The 18,548-nt window shown below is 32.8% G+C and overlaps 1 protein-coding gene across 9 annotated transcripts in view; it reads right to left on the reverse strand.

Annotated features, from left to right (window-relative positions):
- Positions 1 to 18,548, reverse strand: part of NBEA (neurobeachin) — a 662,067-nt gene that overhangs the window by 397,426 nt on the left and 246,093 nt on the right. For 8 of the 9 annotated variants that reach the window (XM_045796974.2, XM_045796975.2, XM_045796969.2 and 5 more), the window contains exons 31-32: positions 16,797 to 16,951; positions 14,378 to 14,504 (exon numbers count right to left, since the gene is read on the reverse strand). In XM_045796974.2, the coding sequence (XP_045652930.1) occupies positions 14,378 to 14,504; positions 16,797 to 16,951 (282 nt within the window). The remainder of the gene's footprint in view (positions 1 to 14,377; positions 14,505 to 16,796; positions 16,952 to 18,548) is intronic. The other variant, XM_087865187.1, reaches the window with a different exon arrangement.

An 18,548-nucleotide genomic window follows, 5' to 3' on the forward strand; every position in this document is an offset into this window, starting at 1 on the left:
CCTTGATTCAATTGAGGATACCTCTCCGGGCCTTTCCAGTTTTAGAGCTTTCCCACAGAATGGCCTAGGGCTTCCCGTACAATTGCATCACTTTTCCTTGGACCAATCTTTTCTTCTCATTTCCTTATAGGTGATGTGATTGAGAACATTCTCCAATAAATTGCCTGTATACAGTGTTCTAAGAATATATTTTCTGGGGTTGTAGTCTGTTGATGAGTATTTTTAGTATAGTATTTGGTTCACATATTTTTTGAAAATACAAATTGAAAAATGATGAGTTAGGAATTCAAACTTAAAAAAAATAGAGATCTTCCATTTAAGATGCAGAAAGCTGGAAAGGGTCCATGGCTACACTAATCAGAAGAAAAAAACAGATAATCTGTAGAATTACAACGCTGCTAGGACTCATCAGAGAGCTGAGGTTGCAAGGTAACCAACTAGCCATGAAATCTGAAGACAGACAGACAAGATAGGAATGAAGAGACAAGGAGACAAGATAGCAATGAAGAACTTGCTTCGCTGCGGCAGAACCTAGGAAGCAGCAGCTCTGGGTACCACATAAACTGGTAAGAAGAAATCAGCTAATACTTTTACTAAATTGCTCAAGTCCAAGTGTGAACTAATGTGAGAGAATAAAATCTTCAGAGCTGTAAGCCCAAGGGGAGTTTGCTGTAATTTGCAGGATCTTCCCCACAAACCTCACCATTACTGGTGACAGAGACTGGGGGCAGCATGGAGAACTGAGAAACTTCCTCCACTGCTGCAGGCTAAGGGAGGGGAGCAGTGACTGTTGCAGAAAAGACACAAAGCCCTGCCTGCACATTCTTCCCCATAACCTCCATGGAACAAAGGCCTGGTCCGTCTTAGAAAAGGTCAGCAAACCCTGTCACTTCCAGGGTACGAGAGAGTCTTTCGCAGCTGGAGAAAGGGAACAGAAAAAACTCTATTTGGAGGGAGGGCAAGAAAACACCCTGAGTCCTGATAATCAGAGATTCTCCAAACATCTGGAAATGCGCAGGATCAGTAGAAAATCCTACTCCCAAGACCAGGGCAATACCTGCCTAAAATCAAGTCTGAACCAGAACAACAGGAAACAACTCCAAGTCCACCAAGCAACTGGATTGCAAGTACCCAATAACAACCAACAGCGAACTACTACTGTAGAAGGCGCCACAGTGTAGAGAACCTCGTTAAAATGTAGGATTAAAAGAAAGCCTAAAAATCAGGGTAGAATAGGAACACTGAGTAAAGTAGTCTGAAAAATCAGCCCCTAGATAAAGACAAGGTACAAGCAGAAAAATTTAAAGCATGTGGTTCACTGAGAGTAACTAAAACAAGAAAACACAAACCTAGCTCAACTCCTGGGTAGAATGACTTAACCTACAACATTAAAGGCCTTAGCATAAGAGGTAAGCCCATTTCCAGAATAAATACTATAAATGTCAGTTATTACTATCCTCTATATAATGTCCAACTTTCAACCAAAAAGTATAAGACATACAAAGAAGGAAAACTGACAAAGTCAGAATCACAAACTGACAGAATGGGAATCACAGATAAACCATGTGTTAGAACTATCAAAGAATTTTTAAAAACTATGATGAACATATTAGGAGTTAATTAATAGTTGAAAAGATAAGTCCACATGCATAAACACATGGGGGAATTTTAGCACAAAGTAAGAAACTGTAAAAAAGAAACAATGCTAGAAATAAAAAAAAAAAAAGAAAATAATAATGCCTTCAATAGGCCTATCAGTAGACTCAATAAAGTTAAGGAAGAATCAATGAATTTGAAGTTAGGCCAATAAAAACAAGCATACTGAAACAAAAAAGAGAATAAAAGAATATGTATATAATGACACAGAGAGAAAGAGAGAGAGAGAGAGAGAGAGAGAAGAGTGTGTTTGCAAGTGCTTTAAGGAGTATGGAAGAGTATCAAATAGTCTTATATAAATGTCATTAAAATCCCAGAAGTAGAAATGCGGTTATGCCAAATAATGGCTGCCCAAAGGTGCCTAAAAAATAATCCCTGGAATTTGTGAGTAGGCTATGTTACATGGCAAAAGGGACTCTAAAAATGAAATTCACAGTTTGAACACTAACATAGGGAGGTTATCCTGGATTATGTAGGTGGGCCCAGTATAATCACACGAGCCCTAAAAAGCAGAAAATTCTCTCAGTGTAGTCAGAGAAGTGTAGCAGAAGAGAAAGGCATAAAAGATATGTCAGAAGGGGAAGCCAGAGAAGTTCTAAGTGTGAGAAGAATGTGATACAAGGTCACTGGTTCAGAATGTAGGGGCCATATGCAAGGACTAGAAAAAGGCCTCTAGGAGCTAAGGGTAGCCCAGAATGACAACCAGCAAATAAACAGAACCATCATTCTATAGTTGCCCAGCAGTGAATTCTGCCAAAAATCTTCATGAACCTGGTTTCCTTCCAATCCCCTAATAAGGAATGTAGTAGCTCTGCAAACACTGGGATTTTAACCTATAGAAGTATGACATAATAAATGAGTATTGTTTTAAGCTGCTAAATTTGTGGCCATTTATTATGGTAGCAATAAAAAACTCATACAAGGAGAGAGAGAAAATAGGGAAGAAGTATGTTAAGAAATAATGAGTAAAAATTTTCCAAAAATGATAAAGTTCCTCAAACCATGGATGTAAGAAGCCCAAAAAACAAGTAGAATAAAAATTAATTAATAACCTACATTTGACATAATAAACTACTGAAACTCAAATATAAAGAGAAAATTTGAAGAAGGCTATCAGAGAATAAAGACTCATTACACAAAGAGGAAAAAAGTAAGAATAACATTCTCACTAGCAAGTAGGCAGGCCAGAAGACAGTGGCTATTTCAAATCCATTTCAAAAAAATATCAGCCCACAATTCTATACTTAGCCAACAACAACAACAACAACAACAAAAAAACCCCAAAATTTTTCAAAAATGAAGGTAAACAACTTTTCCAAAGAAACAAAAACTAAGAGAATTCATGTATTTGACTTGCACTACACAAACTTTTAAAAGACGTTCTTCAAGTATAAGGAAAGTAATATCTGACATAAACTTATGTTTATACAAACAAATTAAGAGTGCTGGAAACAATTGAGAATAAATATAATATTCATCTATTTTTAATTGCTCTACAGATAATGGACTCTACAGAACAAAAACCAGTAGTGATGTGCTGTTTCTTAAAAAGACATATGGAAGCAAAACATGACAACATTAACACAAAGGATGAGAAAGAGTAATTAAACCACTAGAAGACTCTTATACTACACATGAAACAGTATAATACTATTAAAGACTGGAATAATTTAAAGATTTACATTGTAAACTCTAGGGCAACTCTGATAATGTTTTAAAGATAAATAAACAATAAGCCAATACTGGAGAGAAAATGAAATGATACAAAAAATACTCTATCAGTCCAACAGAGAAGTCAAAGAAAGGCATAGAAAGAAGAAAAAGAAAGTAAAAGACAGATGAAAAATAACAGTTTTTAAAAAACAAGTAGCAAGCTGATAGCTATTAGTGCAACCATATCAGTAATAACATTAAATGTAAATTATATAGAAACATCAATTAAAGTACAGATTGTCAAATTAAAAAGAAAAGTTGGGTCCACTGAGACACTAAGAAAACCCTGCTTTAAAATAAAATTATAGATAAGTTTAAAGAAAAGATAGGAAAGAGAATTGCCATTAAAACATTAATATGAAGAGAGCCAAAGAAAGGAACTGAAGAGGTTTTTATTGAATGAGATATTAGAATTTATATTATACTTGACTAATTTTTTTTATAACTTGAAGATTACAAGGAAAACCAAATTTGTCCATGATGTAATTAAGGGACAAAATGAATGGATATGACATACTCTACTTGAAAGCAGTGATTAAAAAGAAAAAGAAAACTAAGTCATTTCAATGTTTATACTCAATTTAATATAGGATAATAAACAAACTAGCTATATAAACATAATTTGGATTTCTACTGTTAGTAATCAGCTGATCTGCCTTCTGAGAACAAAACTAGACAAAAACCAACCAAACAAACAAACAAACAAAATACCTCTTGAAGGGCAATGAGTGTTAAGATAGGGACCAATTATTTGACATGATCACTAAAAAGAAATCCTAAAAGAGGTGATTTTGGCATTTGGGCCATTTTTCTCAGACGGACACGGTTTAGAAGAAGCTGTTCAATGAGTCAGCAGTTGAACAAAATTTTTAAACAAACTTAGGTGGAAAAAATGAATTTCAGGACCCACCAAAGGCACGGAGAGCTTTGAAAAACTCATATGATTCAAGTTGGGACCCTGTAGAATTACACCTTAGAGTAATGGTAAACTAGAAAAAGACTAGCCCTATAACCTTGATTACATTATATCATCTAGAATTGTTAGTGCCTACCAGAGGCAAATGTAACTTTTTTTCTGGGAAAATCCACCCTTTTGTACATTAATACACTTTCATATACTAGGTTCTTCACACTAGAATAAAAGCAAAAGACATTAAAGTAGAGAAAAATATATTATCAAATACCAAGAGAAACAAAATCATAGATAGTCCAGAAGCCAAATAATGAAACAAAGACTTTAAAGTACCTATATTTCATATATTCTTGAAAATTACAGACAAGACAGACAATTGGGAGAGAAAAACTATTAAAAAAATCAAGTGGAAATTCTAGTACTTACCAAAAAATTGAAATTAAGAATACAGAAAATTAGAAACAATTGAAGAGAGAATTAGTAAAGTGCACTAAGATTAAAAATATACTCAGAGAGTGAGACAGAGAGACAGACACATAGAGAGAATATATAAAGAGATGATAAATATATGATATATATGATATATGTATAATTCAAGTCCTAAGAAAAGAATAGAATGAGTCAGAAGCAACATTTGAAGAAGTAATGGCTAAGAATTTTCTAGCCACTGATAAAAGTCATTGAATTTCATATTTGAGAAGCTCTACAAAGCCCATGTTACATAAATACAAAGAAAAACCACAGAGCCTGAGCACATCATAGTACAACTGCTAAATACCAAAGATAGAGATAATCTTAAAAGCAGGTAGCAATGGTAGGGAAGACAAGGGAGGACACAGAAATAGCAATAAGACTAGAAGTTATTTTTTTTTAAAAGGCAAAAAAAAAAGTAAAGAAAGCACAGAAAGAAACAAAAGCCAAACACAGTTGAGTAATATCTTCAAAGCACTAAAAGAAAACAACTGCCAACCTAAAATTTATACTGGCTCAAAATATCCTTCAAACAAAAATGAAGGTGAATTTCAAAGAGTTTTAGTCAAATAAGAACTGAGAGAATTCATAAGTGGCAGGCCTATACTAAATGGAATACTAAAAGGTGTTCTTCAAGAAGAAGGAAATGGGGAAGCCTGGGTGGCTCAGTTGGTTAAGTGCCTGCCTTCAGCTCAGGTCGTGATCCCAGGGTCCTGGGATCTAGTCCTACATTGGTCTCCTTGCTCAAGAGGGAGCCTGCTTCTCCTTCTACCTGCCACACCCACTGCTTGTTTTCTCTCCCTCTCTCACACAAATAAATACATAAAATCTTAAAAAAAAAAAAAAAGGAGGAGGAAAATGATGCCAGATGGAAATCAGACTTTCAGAAAGGAATGAAGAGGAACAAAAAATAAACATTTGGGTTAAGTCTAAATAGATGTTGACTAATAAGATGGTAATTATACTTTCTTGTGGGGTTTAAAATTTTATATGCACACAAACATGTATACACATGTACAAGTATGTTTGCAAAACTGGGGGTAACTGAAGTTAAACAATACTAACTTCCATGCATTGTCCAGGAAGAGGACTTAGATATACTAAAAATTAATGTTGTGATCTGAAGAATGGATTACTTAAAACACTGTTTCTCAGAGTGTGTTCTCAAAACCAGCAGCATCAAGATCATTTAGTGTAATGGTTAATATTATGCATCACCTTAACTGGACCACAGAGTCCACAGATATTTGGTAAAATATTTCTCTTGGGTGTGTCTGTTAGGGTGTTTCTGGATGAGATTAACATTTTGAATGGGAAGACTGACTCAAGCAGCTAGACCCCCCTAATATGGATAAGCCTCATCCATTCAAATGAAGACATGAATAGAACAAAAGGCTGAGTAAGAGGAAGCTCCTCCTACCTGACAGTTGGAAGCAGGAGCACTGATCTTTTCGAGCCTTCAGACTCAGACAAAAACATTGGCTCTTCTTGGGTCTTGAGCCTGCCAGCTTTCAGACTGGAACTTACACCATCAGTTTTTCTGGTTCTCAAGCCTTTAGATTTCGACTGGGAATATATATTGGCTTTCCTGAATTTCCAGTTTGCTCACTACAGATCTTGGGACTTCTCACAGTCCAGAGATACACTGAATCAAAACTCTGGGTGTGGGACCTAGCAATCTATGCTTTAACAAGCCTTCCATGTGACTCTGTTGCAGGTGGGTGTTCCAGAACCACTGCATTAAGGACAAAATAGTAATGATAACATATAACCCTCAACCTCACAGTTTCTTGTTACTTCTCTCTAGTGAATGTGTCTTTAGGAATAAAATTGATTAATCACTACCAAGACTAGGAAGGAAGGAAGGAAAATAGCTAAAAAGAAAGCAGATGCAAATAATGAATATCAAGGAACAAAAAGGAGGGAATTTCTTATAGATTATAGGAATGTTAAAAGAATAAGAGACTAGTATGAACTACTTTATGCCAATAGAACCTCCCAAAATTGACACAAGACAAAATAGAAAATCTGGGGAGACCTGTACCTATTAAGTTGAAATTTTAATTTAAAAACTTTCCCAGAAGAGGAGATCCAGGATCAGATGTCTTTGCTTGTGATGTCTACCAAATATTTTAGAAAAAAAAAACAAACAAAAAACAATAATCTTATATAAACACTCCAAGAGAAAAAACTGCTTTTACAATTCAAAAACAAGTTGGTATCTTTCAGGAATTCAAGATTTGTTTAGCATTTAAAAAATAAATCAATGTCATAGACCACATTTAGCAGAAAAAGGAGTATGCAAAAAATTAAATAAAAAATACAATAAAATTCAATACACATAATCATAGCAGCTCTTAATTATAAACACAAAACATGTCTTACATTTGATAAAAGTTTCTATGGGAAATAGATAGGAGGCATCATAATTAATGATGTTCAAAGCTTTCCATCTGAGATGAAGAAAAGAACGCTTTTCCTAACTACTTTAATAGAAAATTGCATTGAAGGTACTAGGTGGTACTATAAGATAAGGAAAAGAAATAAAAAGGTGTAAAGATTACAACATGGGATAAAACTGCCAATATTCTCAGATGAAATGACTGTATATATACATATTTATTTAGAAAGAATTATAAATAATTAGGAATAAGTAGTTAAAAGTTTCAGGATATTAGTTCAATATACCAAAATGGATTATATATGCCAGCAAACAATTATAAAATGAAATTTATAAATGAAATAATTTACAACATAAAAAATCAAATTCCATTTTTCACCTTGAAAGAATAAGATGGTTTAGAATTACCTCCCACACTATTAACCAGAAAATTGTACAAATATAGAGAACAATTATTTTCAGACAACACAAGTAGCACAAGACCATAAACCCCAAGGAAAGAAAAAAAAAAGAAAGAAAGAAATGATTCACCATCATTCAGGTTCTTGCATAGGCAAATACAGAATCCAGCAACCATTCTGGGTTGACAAGATTAAAACCATAGTTCAAGCAGGCCAAGGTGAACAGAATTTGAAAGACAGAATACCCAAGAGGAAAGAGTTATAAAGAAAAATAATTCTAATAATTGGCGTCTTTGCCTGAATAACAGCCTACGTACGTGACACCTGAAAGCTCCCAAGGTTAGAATTAGAACAAATTCTGAGGTAAGAACAATTATGAAGGAGCTATAACACAAACATTTCCTATAGCTCACACAGGGCTGAGAAGTGTCTGTTCCTTCCCAGCAGAATGGAAAGACCTCATTAAATAAACTGAGCATTCAGGAGAAATCCCAGCACACTTTCTTAGTGTGACAAAATTAGCCCAGGAATAAAGGTCACTCTAGACCTGCCTTAAAATACCTTAAAAGCATGCTTCATAAGGAGGAATACCCTTTTGAATAAACAGTGCTGGAGCAACTGAACAATCATAGACAAAAATACGAACCTCAATATAAATCTTGCACCTTATACAAAAATCAGCTCAAGATGGGCACAGACTTAAAAGTGAAACTGTTTATGAAGCCATGGAACTTTATGGAAAACATATGAGAAAATCATTAGGACTCAGAGGGGGTAAGCATTCTTATACATGACAGCATGGTAAGTTAGACTACAACAAAAATGCAGTTTTCCTCTGCCAAAGACCCTATTAAAAGGATGAAACAAGAAGCCACAGTCTGGAAGAAAACAACTGCAAACCACATTTCTGAAAAAGGACTAGTATTTAGAAAATATGATGAACTCTCAAGGCTTAAAATTAAGAAAGCAATCCAATTATGAAATGGGCAAAAAACATGAACAGATATTTCAATGAAGAAGCATTTTAATACTGATGACAAAAAGCACACAAAAAGATCCTCAGAATCATCCATTAGGAACATGACAATTAGGACCACAATGAGATATCAATACATACCTTCCAGAATGACTTAAAAAAAAAGACAACACCAAATATTGGTAAAAATGAAGAGAAACTGGACTATGTGTACATTGCTGTAGAAATTTTTTTAAAAATAAAACTAATGAGGTACTTACCATAAAGCTTAGTAATCTGACTCTTGAGCATTTATTCTAGAGAAATGAAAACTTATGTTTACAAAAAAAATGTTCACTGCAGCTTTTGTCATAAAAGTCAAAAACTTGAAAAAAACCTTAATGTCCTTTAATGGGTGAGTGGTTGACTGACCTGTCATATAGCCATATCATGGAATACTACTAAGAAACACAAATGGAAGAACCTATTGAACAAGTTGGATGGATCTCAGAGCAAGTTTAAGTGAGAAAAGGTCAATTTCAAAATGCACCTCTGAAAAAACCTATGAGTCAAAAAAGAAATTATAGGGAAATGTAGAAAAAATATTGAATGAAAATTAAAACATTAAAATGAAATTTGTTAAATAAAGGTAAAACAGTCCTTTAAGGAAAACTTGTGGCTTTAAAAGCTCATATTAGAAAAGAAGATCTAAAATCAATGATCTAAGCAAGGGATTAGCAAACATTTTCTCTAAAGGGTAAGATAGTAAATATTTTAAGCTTTTAGGCAATACTATACAGAGGTTACAACAACTTAACTCTGCCACTGTAATGTGAAAGTAATCACAAACAATATATAAACAAATGATATGACTATATACCAATAAAAGTTTATTTTTAATATAAACTGGTGGCAGGCAGATTTAGCCCATAGCTTATAGACTCCTAATCTAAGTTTCCATCCTAAGAATCTAGAAAGAGAAAAGCAAGTAAGCCTCAAATAATGAAAAGGAATTAATAAGAGCAGAATTCAGTGTAATAGAAAACAGAAAAACAAATTAAAAGAAGCTAATAACTGATTTTTGGAAAAAAATTAATACAGAAAAATCAATAGCGATTTTAATAATGATAAAATGAGACAAAGACATAAATTAACAAAATCTGGAATGAAAGAGGGAACATCATTAGAGAGCCTACAAATATTTTATTTTTAAAAATATTTATTTGAGGGAGTGAGCAAGCGAGAGAGAGAACAGGAGCTGAGGGAGGCACGGAGGGAGAGGGAGAAGTAGACCCCCACTGAGCAGAGAGCCTGAGGGGGACTCCATCCCAGGACCCCGGGATCAGGACCTGAGCTAAAGGTAGATGCTTAACCAACTGAGCCACCCAGGCACCCTACAAATATTTTTAAATAATAAAATATAAAAACTTGATGGCAATTAATCCAACAATTTAGATAAGATGGCTAAATTCCTAGAAGTCACAAATGACCAAAACTGATGCAGAAAATCACCCTAAAAGCCCCCCAAAAACAAAAATCTGAAGAGTCATTTATCTATCAAAGAAACTTAATTGGTAATTTAAAACTCTTCCATAAAGAAAATTCCATTTAGATTTGGTTCCATTGGTGAATTCTCAAACACTTAAGGATAAATATCACTAACACTACAAATGACACTATCTTACACATTGAAAATAATAAGGAAACTACAGATAGTATTATAATTATTGAGTTGAGGAAAGTTCTCAACTATCACAGTCTACTAAATTAAGTGGATTAAACAAAGCTGTAGGATATAAAGTGAAATACACAAAAATAAATTGTCTTTCTATACACAATAAGCATCCAATTATCATTTTTCAGTTTTTTCAGCACTACTGAGGTATAATTGACACAGGCAATCATCAATTTACTCTGTGTTAACATAAATTTATTTGTATTTTGTATAAAAGGAGACATATAGTATTGACTCTTTTTCGTTTGGCTTCTAATTCAAAATTGGAAATTTAAAGTAAAAAATTTAATTAGAATATCACTGAAGACATGAAAAAGTACTAAAAATGATGAAAGTAAGCATAAGACCTTTACAATGAAAACTACAGAAAGTTGCTGAGAGAAATTGAAGATCACAATGAATGGATATAGACAATGTTCATAGATTGGAAGACTCAATATTATTAAGATATCAATTCTTCTTAAATTTAATTAAAGATTCAACACAATCCTAATTAAAATCTTGGTAGCTTTTTTTTTTAGAAACTGTCAAGTGCAAGCAAATTCTAAAATTTATATGAAAATGCAAATAACCTAGGACAGTCAAAGCAATTTTAGAAAGGTACAGAGTTAGAAGACTTGTACCATCTGCTTTGAAGACTTACTATAAAGTTCCAGTAATGAAGACAGTAGGGTATTGGCATAAGAATAGCCATATAGATCATGGAACAGTATGGAGTCCAGAAATAGACTCACACATAGGTAGTCAACTGATTTTAAACCAATGTGCCAAGGTAATTCAATGGTGCTGAAAAACTGATATAAAAATGAATAAAAACAAACCCCAACTTTTTTCCCACCATATGCTTAAAAATTAAGTGAAAATAGATCACAGACCTAATCGTAAAAGCTTAAAACTACAATTTTAGAAGAAAAGGTAAGAATATCTTCATGACTTTGGGGTAAAGATTTCTTAGGCCACAAAGGCACAAATGATAACAGAAAAGACTTTTTGAAACAATGGACTTTATCAAAATTAGAAAGTTCCTGTTCTTAACACTTTTAACAAAATAAAAATATAAAAGGTATCAGGAAAATTATGCAATCTGACAGAGGACATATATTCAGAATATACAAAGAACTCTTACAACCCAATAAGAAAAACAATCCAATTTTTTTTTAAATAGCCAAAGATTTCAATGGCCCCTAAGCACATACAAAAAAAAAAAAAAAAAAATCATCTCATCCTTAATCATTAGGAAAATGGAAAATAAAACCAAATGAGATATGCTTACCCAGCCATTATACAGTCTTAAATTAAAAAGATTAACACCACCAGTGTTGACAAGAATGGAGAACAAAATGGTAGTTTTACACATTGTTGACAGGATTACAATATGATACAACTACTTTGCAAAATAGGAGTTCCTTACAAGGATAAGCATATACTTACTACACAACCAGCAATTTTACTCTAAGTAATTTACCCAAGAATGTATGTCCAAGACAAGACTTATGTTCAAATGTCCACAGAATATTAAATGTCCACAGGAAAAAAGATACAGATGAATCTTAGAATCTCAAAAACTGAGTGAAAGAAGATAGAGACACAAAAAAAGTATATTCTGTATGATTCCATCTATGTGAAAACACAGAAAAGTCAAATTTAAGTTACAGTATTAAAAAGTACATCAAGTGTTTGCGTGGGGTAAGATGGGTGAACTACATAAGGAGCAAATGGCAACTTTCTGGGGTGATGGGTGGTTATATAGGTATATAAACTAATCAAAACTCATTAAAATGTACACTCAAAATGAGTATTTTTATTGAGTTGAAACAACATAAATGGTCTCAATAATATTGATTTGAAAACTAGAGAAAAAGGATACAAATACAAAATATTAAAATCCTAGGAATAAATGAAATAGGAAAATGTAAATTTCTACCTAGAAAACTAGATTTTGTTACTAGGAAATTTAAAAAAAAAAAAAAACAAAGAAATGGAAGGAATATATGATGCTCATAGTTTGAAAATTTCAATATTGAAGGAGATCTATAGATGCAATATAGATCTTTGGGTTGCAATAGTATGAATTCCATTCATAGCCAAAACTCCATCGAGACTTTTTTAATATGGATACTGACAAACTGATTCTAAAATTTAAATAGAAATGCTAAGTATCAAGAATACCTCAGACTTTCTTGAAAAAGAGAAGGATGAGGTAGAAAGGTCTTACTCAATCAGATACTGATCTTTATTAAACCTAAAGCCAATTATGACAATATGGCACAAAGATACATAGGCAAATGGGACAGCACTGAGTGGCAAACCAGAATCTAGCATTTAGGGGCACCTGACTTGTGACAAAGTAGCAGAGATGGGAGGAAGGAAGAATTTTTCAAATAAATGATGTTGTGTCATCCTGACATCCATATTACTCCTACCTCATTAAATTCACAGAACTCAATTCTGGATGGACTGTATATATAAATATAAAAGATAATAAAACCGCAAGGGGATAAGGTAGGGAAAATGTAGGCAAAAAATTCATCTACAATAGAAAAAGCACTAACTTGACAAACTGAGTTTCAGTAAAACTACAACTTCTGCGGACCCAAACAGATCATATAAATGAATAGAAAAGTCACAGAATGGGAGAAGATATACATAAAACATATTATCTTCAAAGGAATCATTTTCAAATGCATAAAGAACCTTACAAATTACTAATAAGAAGAAAAAACCTCAATTTTTAAAAATGGGAAAGAGATTTCAACAGGCAAATCACAAAAGAATAAAACCAAAAGACCAATAAATATGTAAGAAGCTGCTCAACCCCATCAATCACAAGGAAAATGCAAACTATATATACAATGAAATACTTCCACCAAAAGGGCTAAAATGTAGGAGTGACAGTACTAAGTACCATTAAAGATACTGAAGAAACAGAACTTTCATACGCTGCTGCTGAGTCAGTAAACTTTCATAACCACTTGGAAAAACTATCTGGCGTTATCTAATAAAACCAAACATGCACAATCAAATGAATCAGCAATTCTACTCCATGTTATTTACCCGGCAGATATGCAGCAAATAAATGTGTGCTACACTCAAGAGTAATGTACAAGCAGCATCACTGTGTAAAAAGCAGCATTATTTGTAATAGTCTAAACCGAGAAAATTCCAAATGCCCATCATCAGTAAAATAGATTAATGAATTATAGTATCTACCCACAAAGGAAAAAAAATGGAATAAAAATAAACAATGACCACGTGCAACATGGATGAATCTTATAAACAAGGCTGAACAGAAGACACTAAAGACAAAAGAACACATACTGTGCAATCCCATTTACATAAAATTCAAAAAAGCCAAAGGTCCCCTTGTACTTAAAGTCAGGGTTATGAATCTGAAGAGGAGCAAGATTACTGATAGGAAAAGGAACACAAGGTGGGTGTTTCTGGGGTGCCTGGAACATTATATTTCCTGATTTGGGTGATGGTAACGTGAGTGTCCGCACTTTCACTGAGCTTTTATACTCTGTGTAGTTCTTGAATTTAAAACGTGAACACACACACACACACACACACACACACACCTGTTTTCACCATCTAAGATACAATTTACACACACCGGTGTGTGTGTAATTTATCTCTAAGACTGTGGACTAGTCTCTTCTAGGAACGCTCTGTGATGTGCTACCAGAAATTTTTATCTCTTCAGCACGATAAAAAAGATAATGTTTGTTTATTCAAATTCCAATTTCATAGCTATTACATATAACTTTGCAGACTTATTTTGAAAGTCTATAGTTAAAGCTTTTCATCACTACTGCAAAGATGCACCATGTTATCATGTTACCATTTGTGCACATTTTTACTTTATTGGAAACAGTAACATGCTATATGACAACAGATCACAAATTCAGCAGAGTCAATGTCTGAACATCATTCATGATCTCTGTTTAGGCTCTGAAATATAGCGGGTGACTTTTGAAAATGCCAGAACAATACAATTATGAAACACAGTCACAAAATTCATAGTTAACCCTTCTCAAGAATTCTTAACTACACCTTTGTATTTACTGTGTACTTTCTCACCATGTTTGAGGATAGAGCTGTAAAATGACTACAAACAGATAGTAATGTATACCTCATGTTTTCAGCCGAGTCTTCTGGCATTGGAGCGACAGTTTGTACAGCTGGAAGGTTTTTGCTGGTAGCACCATTCACAAAACTAGAAGAGGAGGAAGAGGAGGAGGACCCTGAATCCACGGCACCTGTTCCCAAAATAATAATTTTTAGCCTTAAACATAAATTTATTTAACAAAATAATTTTCACTATATCATTACTATCTGATTTTGAAGACTTACTCATCTGAATTTCAAAACAGAATTCAACAATTAAAAAACGGTTTGGCCATTAGTTCATTAATAACTCTTTACAATTATTAACAATAACTGTTGCATTAAAATCCAGTTGATTTACTTATATTAATCTAACAGAACTACATATTACAAATGGGGTATAAATAAAAAACATCAACAAATGAAAATCATTTTGGATAAAATGAGGCTCATAAAACAATTCAAATTTAGATGTGAATAATTTGTTTTTATTGCTATTCTATAATATTTTTAGTTTTCATCATCTAAGATACAATTTACAACAGACAGCATAAATTTGTGGCTCTGGAGCACTGAATGCTTATTTTGATAAAATGATTGCTTTAAGAAGGGCTATAATGAATATAATTGTACCTGATTTTAAAATAATGAGTTCTCCTCAACGATATGAAGATGCCACTTTGGAACAGACTTTTCTATAATACACCATGTAAGTATATTAAAGAGCTGTGGAGTTGAGGGACATCTAGTGTTCCTGAATATTATCTTATCTCACACTAATTCCCATAAAACTGAATTGCTTACTGGGATTTCTGCTGCAACACTTATATAGCCTCTACTTGCCAAAATCTAAACTGGACAATGGGTCCAGTTTAGGTGTTGGCATACAAAATGTGTGTGTGTGTGTGTGTGTGTGTGTGTGTGTGTGTGTGTGTAGGTGTGTCTGTACATACTTCTGAACAGGATGTTTATTTACATTTTATTTTCCACTGTAATATATTTTATACTATCACTAGACTTCTTGCTATCACTTCCTATATCTACTATTAATTCATAAAATAGAAATTATAAGCAAATATTATAACTTGTTTCATATAAAGATAAAAAAGAGGTAATTTAATTTTCCTTTAACCTATCTCTTAAAAATAAGGAATTATTCAGTAGACAATAAATGTAGATTTCTTTCTACTACACTGACATATTTTAAAAATCTTAACATGTTTTTCGATATATATATATATATATATATATACACACACACATATATACATACTGGTAAAAAAAATATTTTCTTCCTATTTCTAGAAAGCAGAATGAGTATAAAGAATAAGATTATAAATTGTATAGAAAAATTTTTAACTCTTCAGGCAAGCTGGATATATTTATTTAGAATATAGATAAACCAAGGATGTTATGTTCTTTAACACAATGTCATTAATAATGTTTATTTGCTAATATAAATATGCTTGATAGAGTATATTCTACTTACTACAACCCCATAAATATGTTGTTCATGATATGTCAGACTCGGGTGGTATGATAAACAAGATATACAGAAAGCACATGGAAGAGCTATGAAATTAATAAAAATGGGAAGAATCTAAGTAATGATAATAGATGGAAAAGTTCAAGGCTATACAGTTTGGAGAAGAGAAGACTACTATAGTCAGGGAAGAAAAGTCAGGGATCATCTTGCGTTGTATAAATACCTAAAATGGAATCACAAAGATTTGGGTAAGGATTTATTTAGCTAATAATCAACAGGAACATTTCTGGAAATTTACATAAATAAAGGTTATTTTAGGCAGGCTTTTAAGATTTGTAGTGATTTGGAATTTTCTGTTCCTAGCATCATTAGGAAAATATTGGACAATGAATTGGATACAACCGCAATCTACATAAATTAATTCAATGCCAAATAATGGTTCTTATTCACATGCATTTTCTTCCATCAAGTTGAGGCTCTTGCATATCGTCAAGGTTCTTAGGGGAGCTCTGCCTTTCCTTAGTGGATTTTACAAAAAATACACATTAGGATTCAACCAGTAAATGTCACTAAGTCTATTTTCTATCACTAACATATTTAGTGATATTCTCGATACCACTGACTAATTTTTACATATCAAACTTCAGTGTTATCTTTTGATTTTGCTCCCCAAATACCTTTCAGCAATCTGATTTAACTCTGAAAGTAAATAGCACTGTGTTTTGAGAAGACTCAAAACAAAAACCAATAGTGCCCTCTAAAATGACCACTAAAAAATGTCTTATAAGTACAGACAAATTCTGAAAGGTAATAACATAAAGTAGAACCTTCTTAAAGATTATGATAATCCTAAATGATCAGGGCATTTTAATTTTTAAGATCAAATAAGCAGAAAAATGAAGATATAGAAAACAGAAAGAAAAAGATGAGGTATCACAAAAATATATAAGGACAATACCTGTTGTATTAATCATACTTTTTGGTGTAGCTCCAGTAGCAGCAAATATATTAGAGGTACTGCCTGTTGGCAGCCCACTTCCAGCAGCAGTAGCTCCCACAGTGGTTACAGCCAAACTACCTGGAGGTGGCTTCTTAACAGGTACCACGACACTCCTGCAAAGTAAGAAGTGATGAAAAATAACAAACACAAGGTTTAAGATGAAATCCAACCCTGCTATGACATTTACAGTCAACATTCAATTGTCTTTTCTTTCTTTCTTTTTTCTTTCCTTCTTTCTTTCTTTTCTTTCTTTCTTTCTTTCTTTCTTTCTTTCTTTCTTAGGCCAATTTTCTTTCTATGAGGCCAATTTTATTGGTGAAAAGGATATGGACATTAGGATATATTGTGAAGTGTGTTGACTTAATTCGGCAAATGTTTATGTAGAATTTGGAGTGTGCAGACCTTTCTTAAGATGGCTTGTATGAATCTGGAAAAACAGGAAAATGTGTGCTCAAGTTAGAATGTTTTGGATCTGCAGTTGTTTTTTTTTTGCAAAATATGCATAAAATGTCTTTCTTATCCATATTATGTTCTCCACGTGTAAGACTGTCATAAAAACATAAAAACCATTCTGAAAGCCACATTCTGAAGCTTCTTCATAGTAAAGCTAAAAATTAACCAAGGAATACCGAACATCAAAGGGCATAGTAAGGTTATACTTTATTGTTCTGAAAAGAAATTTAGTTTTTCATAGTTGTTAGAATGAAAAAGAACTCAATGATACATGTGATACTCAGTTAAAGACTTATTTAGCTTTCAAGTCTTGACATTTTGGACACAGGGGTTTTCCATGTTACCTTAGCATATTTAGATGAATTTCACACACAAAAAATTCTGAATTTGACATTGTGTTAACCTTAAATAAGAAATGTCATTTTAAAAGATAAACTATTTATCTAGAATAATAAATATCTTTATTTCCAAGTAGTGAAGCTTCATTATTCTCAGTTTACAGACAGCAACTTCATAGAAAAGGGAGACATATGAGATGCTATAAGCTCAAATAGAATGCTTGAAAACTAATGACTGACAGTACAAAACTTCAAATCTAAACTAGTTCTTTCAAATGTGCCTATATACATTTTAAAAATTTTAATTGTCTCATTAAAAAGTTTTACTTAAAATCATATCAATGGCTCATTCTCAAGTAAGTCTATGGCTTAAACTTCCTTAATGATATTGTTTTTCATAGAAACACTAATGGCGATGTCTTCAATGATTTCTTCAATGTCAAAAATCTAAATTTATAAGAATTATTACTCTCAATTTTAGGAGTACATTTGTTACCAAATGTATTATAATCTTCAATAATTTTACTTGTATCAAAAATTTCTTCATTATCTCTTTCTGGATATTTTCTTCTTTTCTCATTATAGGTGGAATCTAATTCATTAGACTCAACCTTGAACTCTTAACTATCTTAATTGCCAAAAGCACACTTTATGCTTTCAACCCTTTTACTGACCATTCCTCATCCAATGCCTTCATTTATTACATTGAGAAGCAGTGTGACATTATGGAAAGAATACAGGATGTGGAGCGAGAAGCCTAAGTCTTGAGACATAAATCACTCTCAAGTTGTGTGATTTTAAATTTCAGTTTTTCATTGCAAAATGGCAACACTACTGCCACATACTTCAGATATAACTGGTAAAATTAAATGAGATTTAATTTAAAAGGGTTTTCTAAGTATAAGACATCCTATAAATG

Source organism: Ursus americanus, chromosome 10 (genome assembly GCF_024610735.1).
Source record: "Ursus americanus isolate L20-20 chromosome 10, mUrsAme1.1.p, whole genome shotgun sequence".
Classification (NCBI taxonomy): Eukaryota; Metazoa; Chordata; class Mammalia; order Carnivora; family Ursidae; genus Ursus; species Ursus americanus.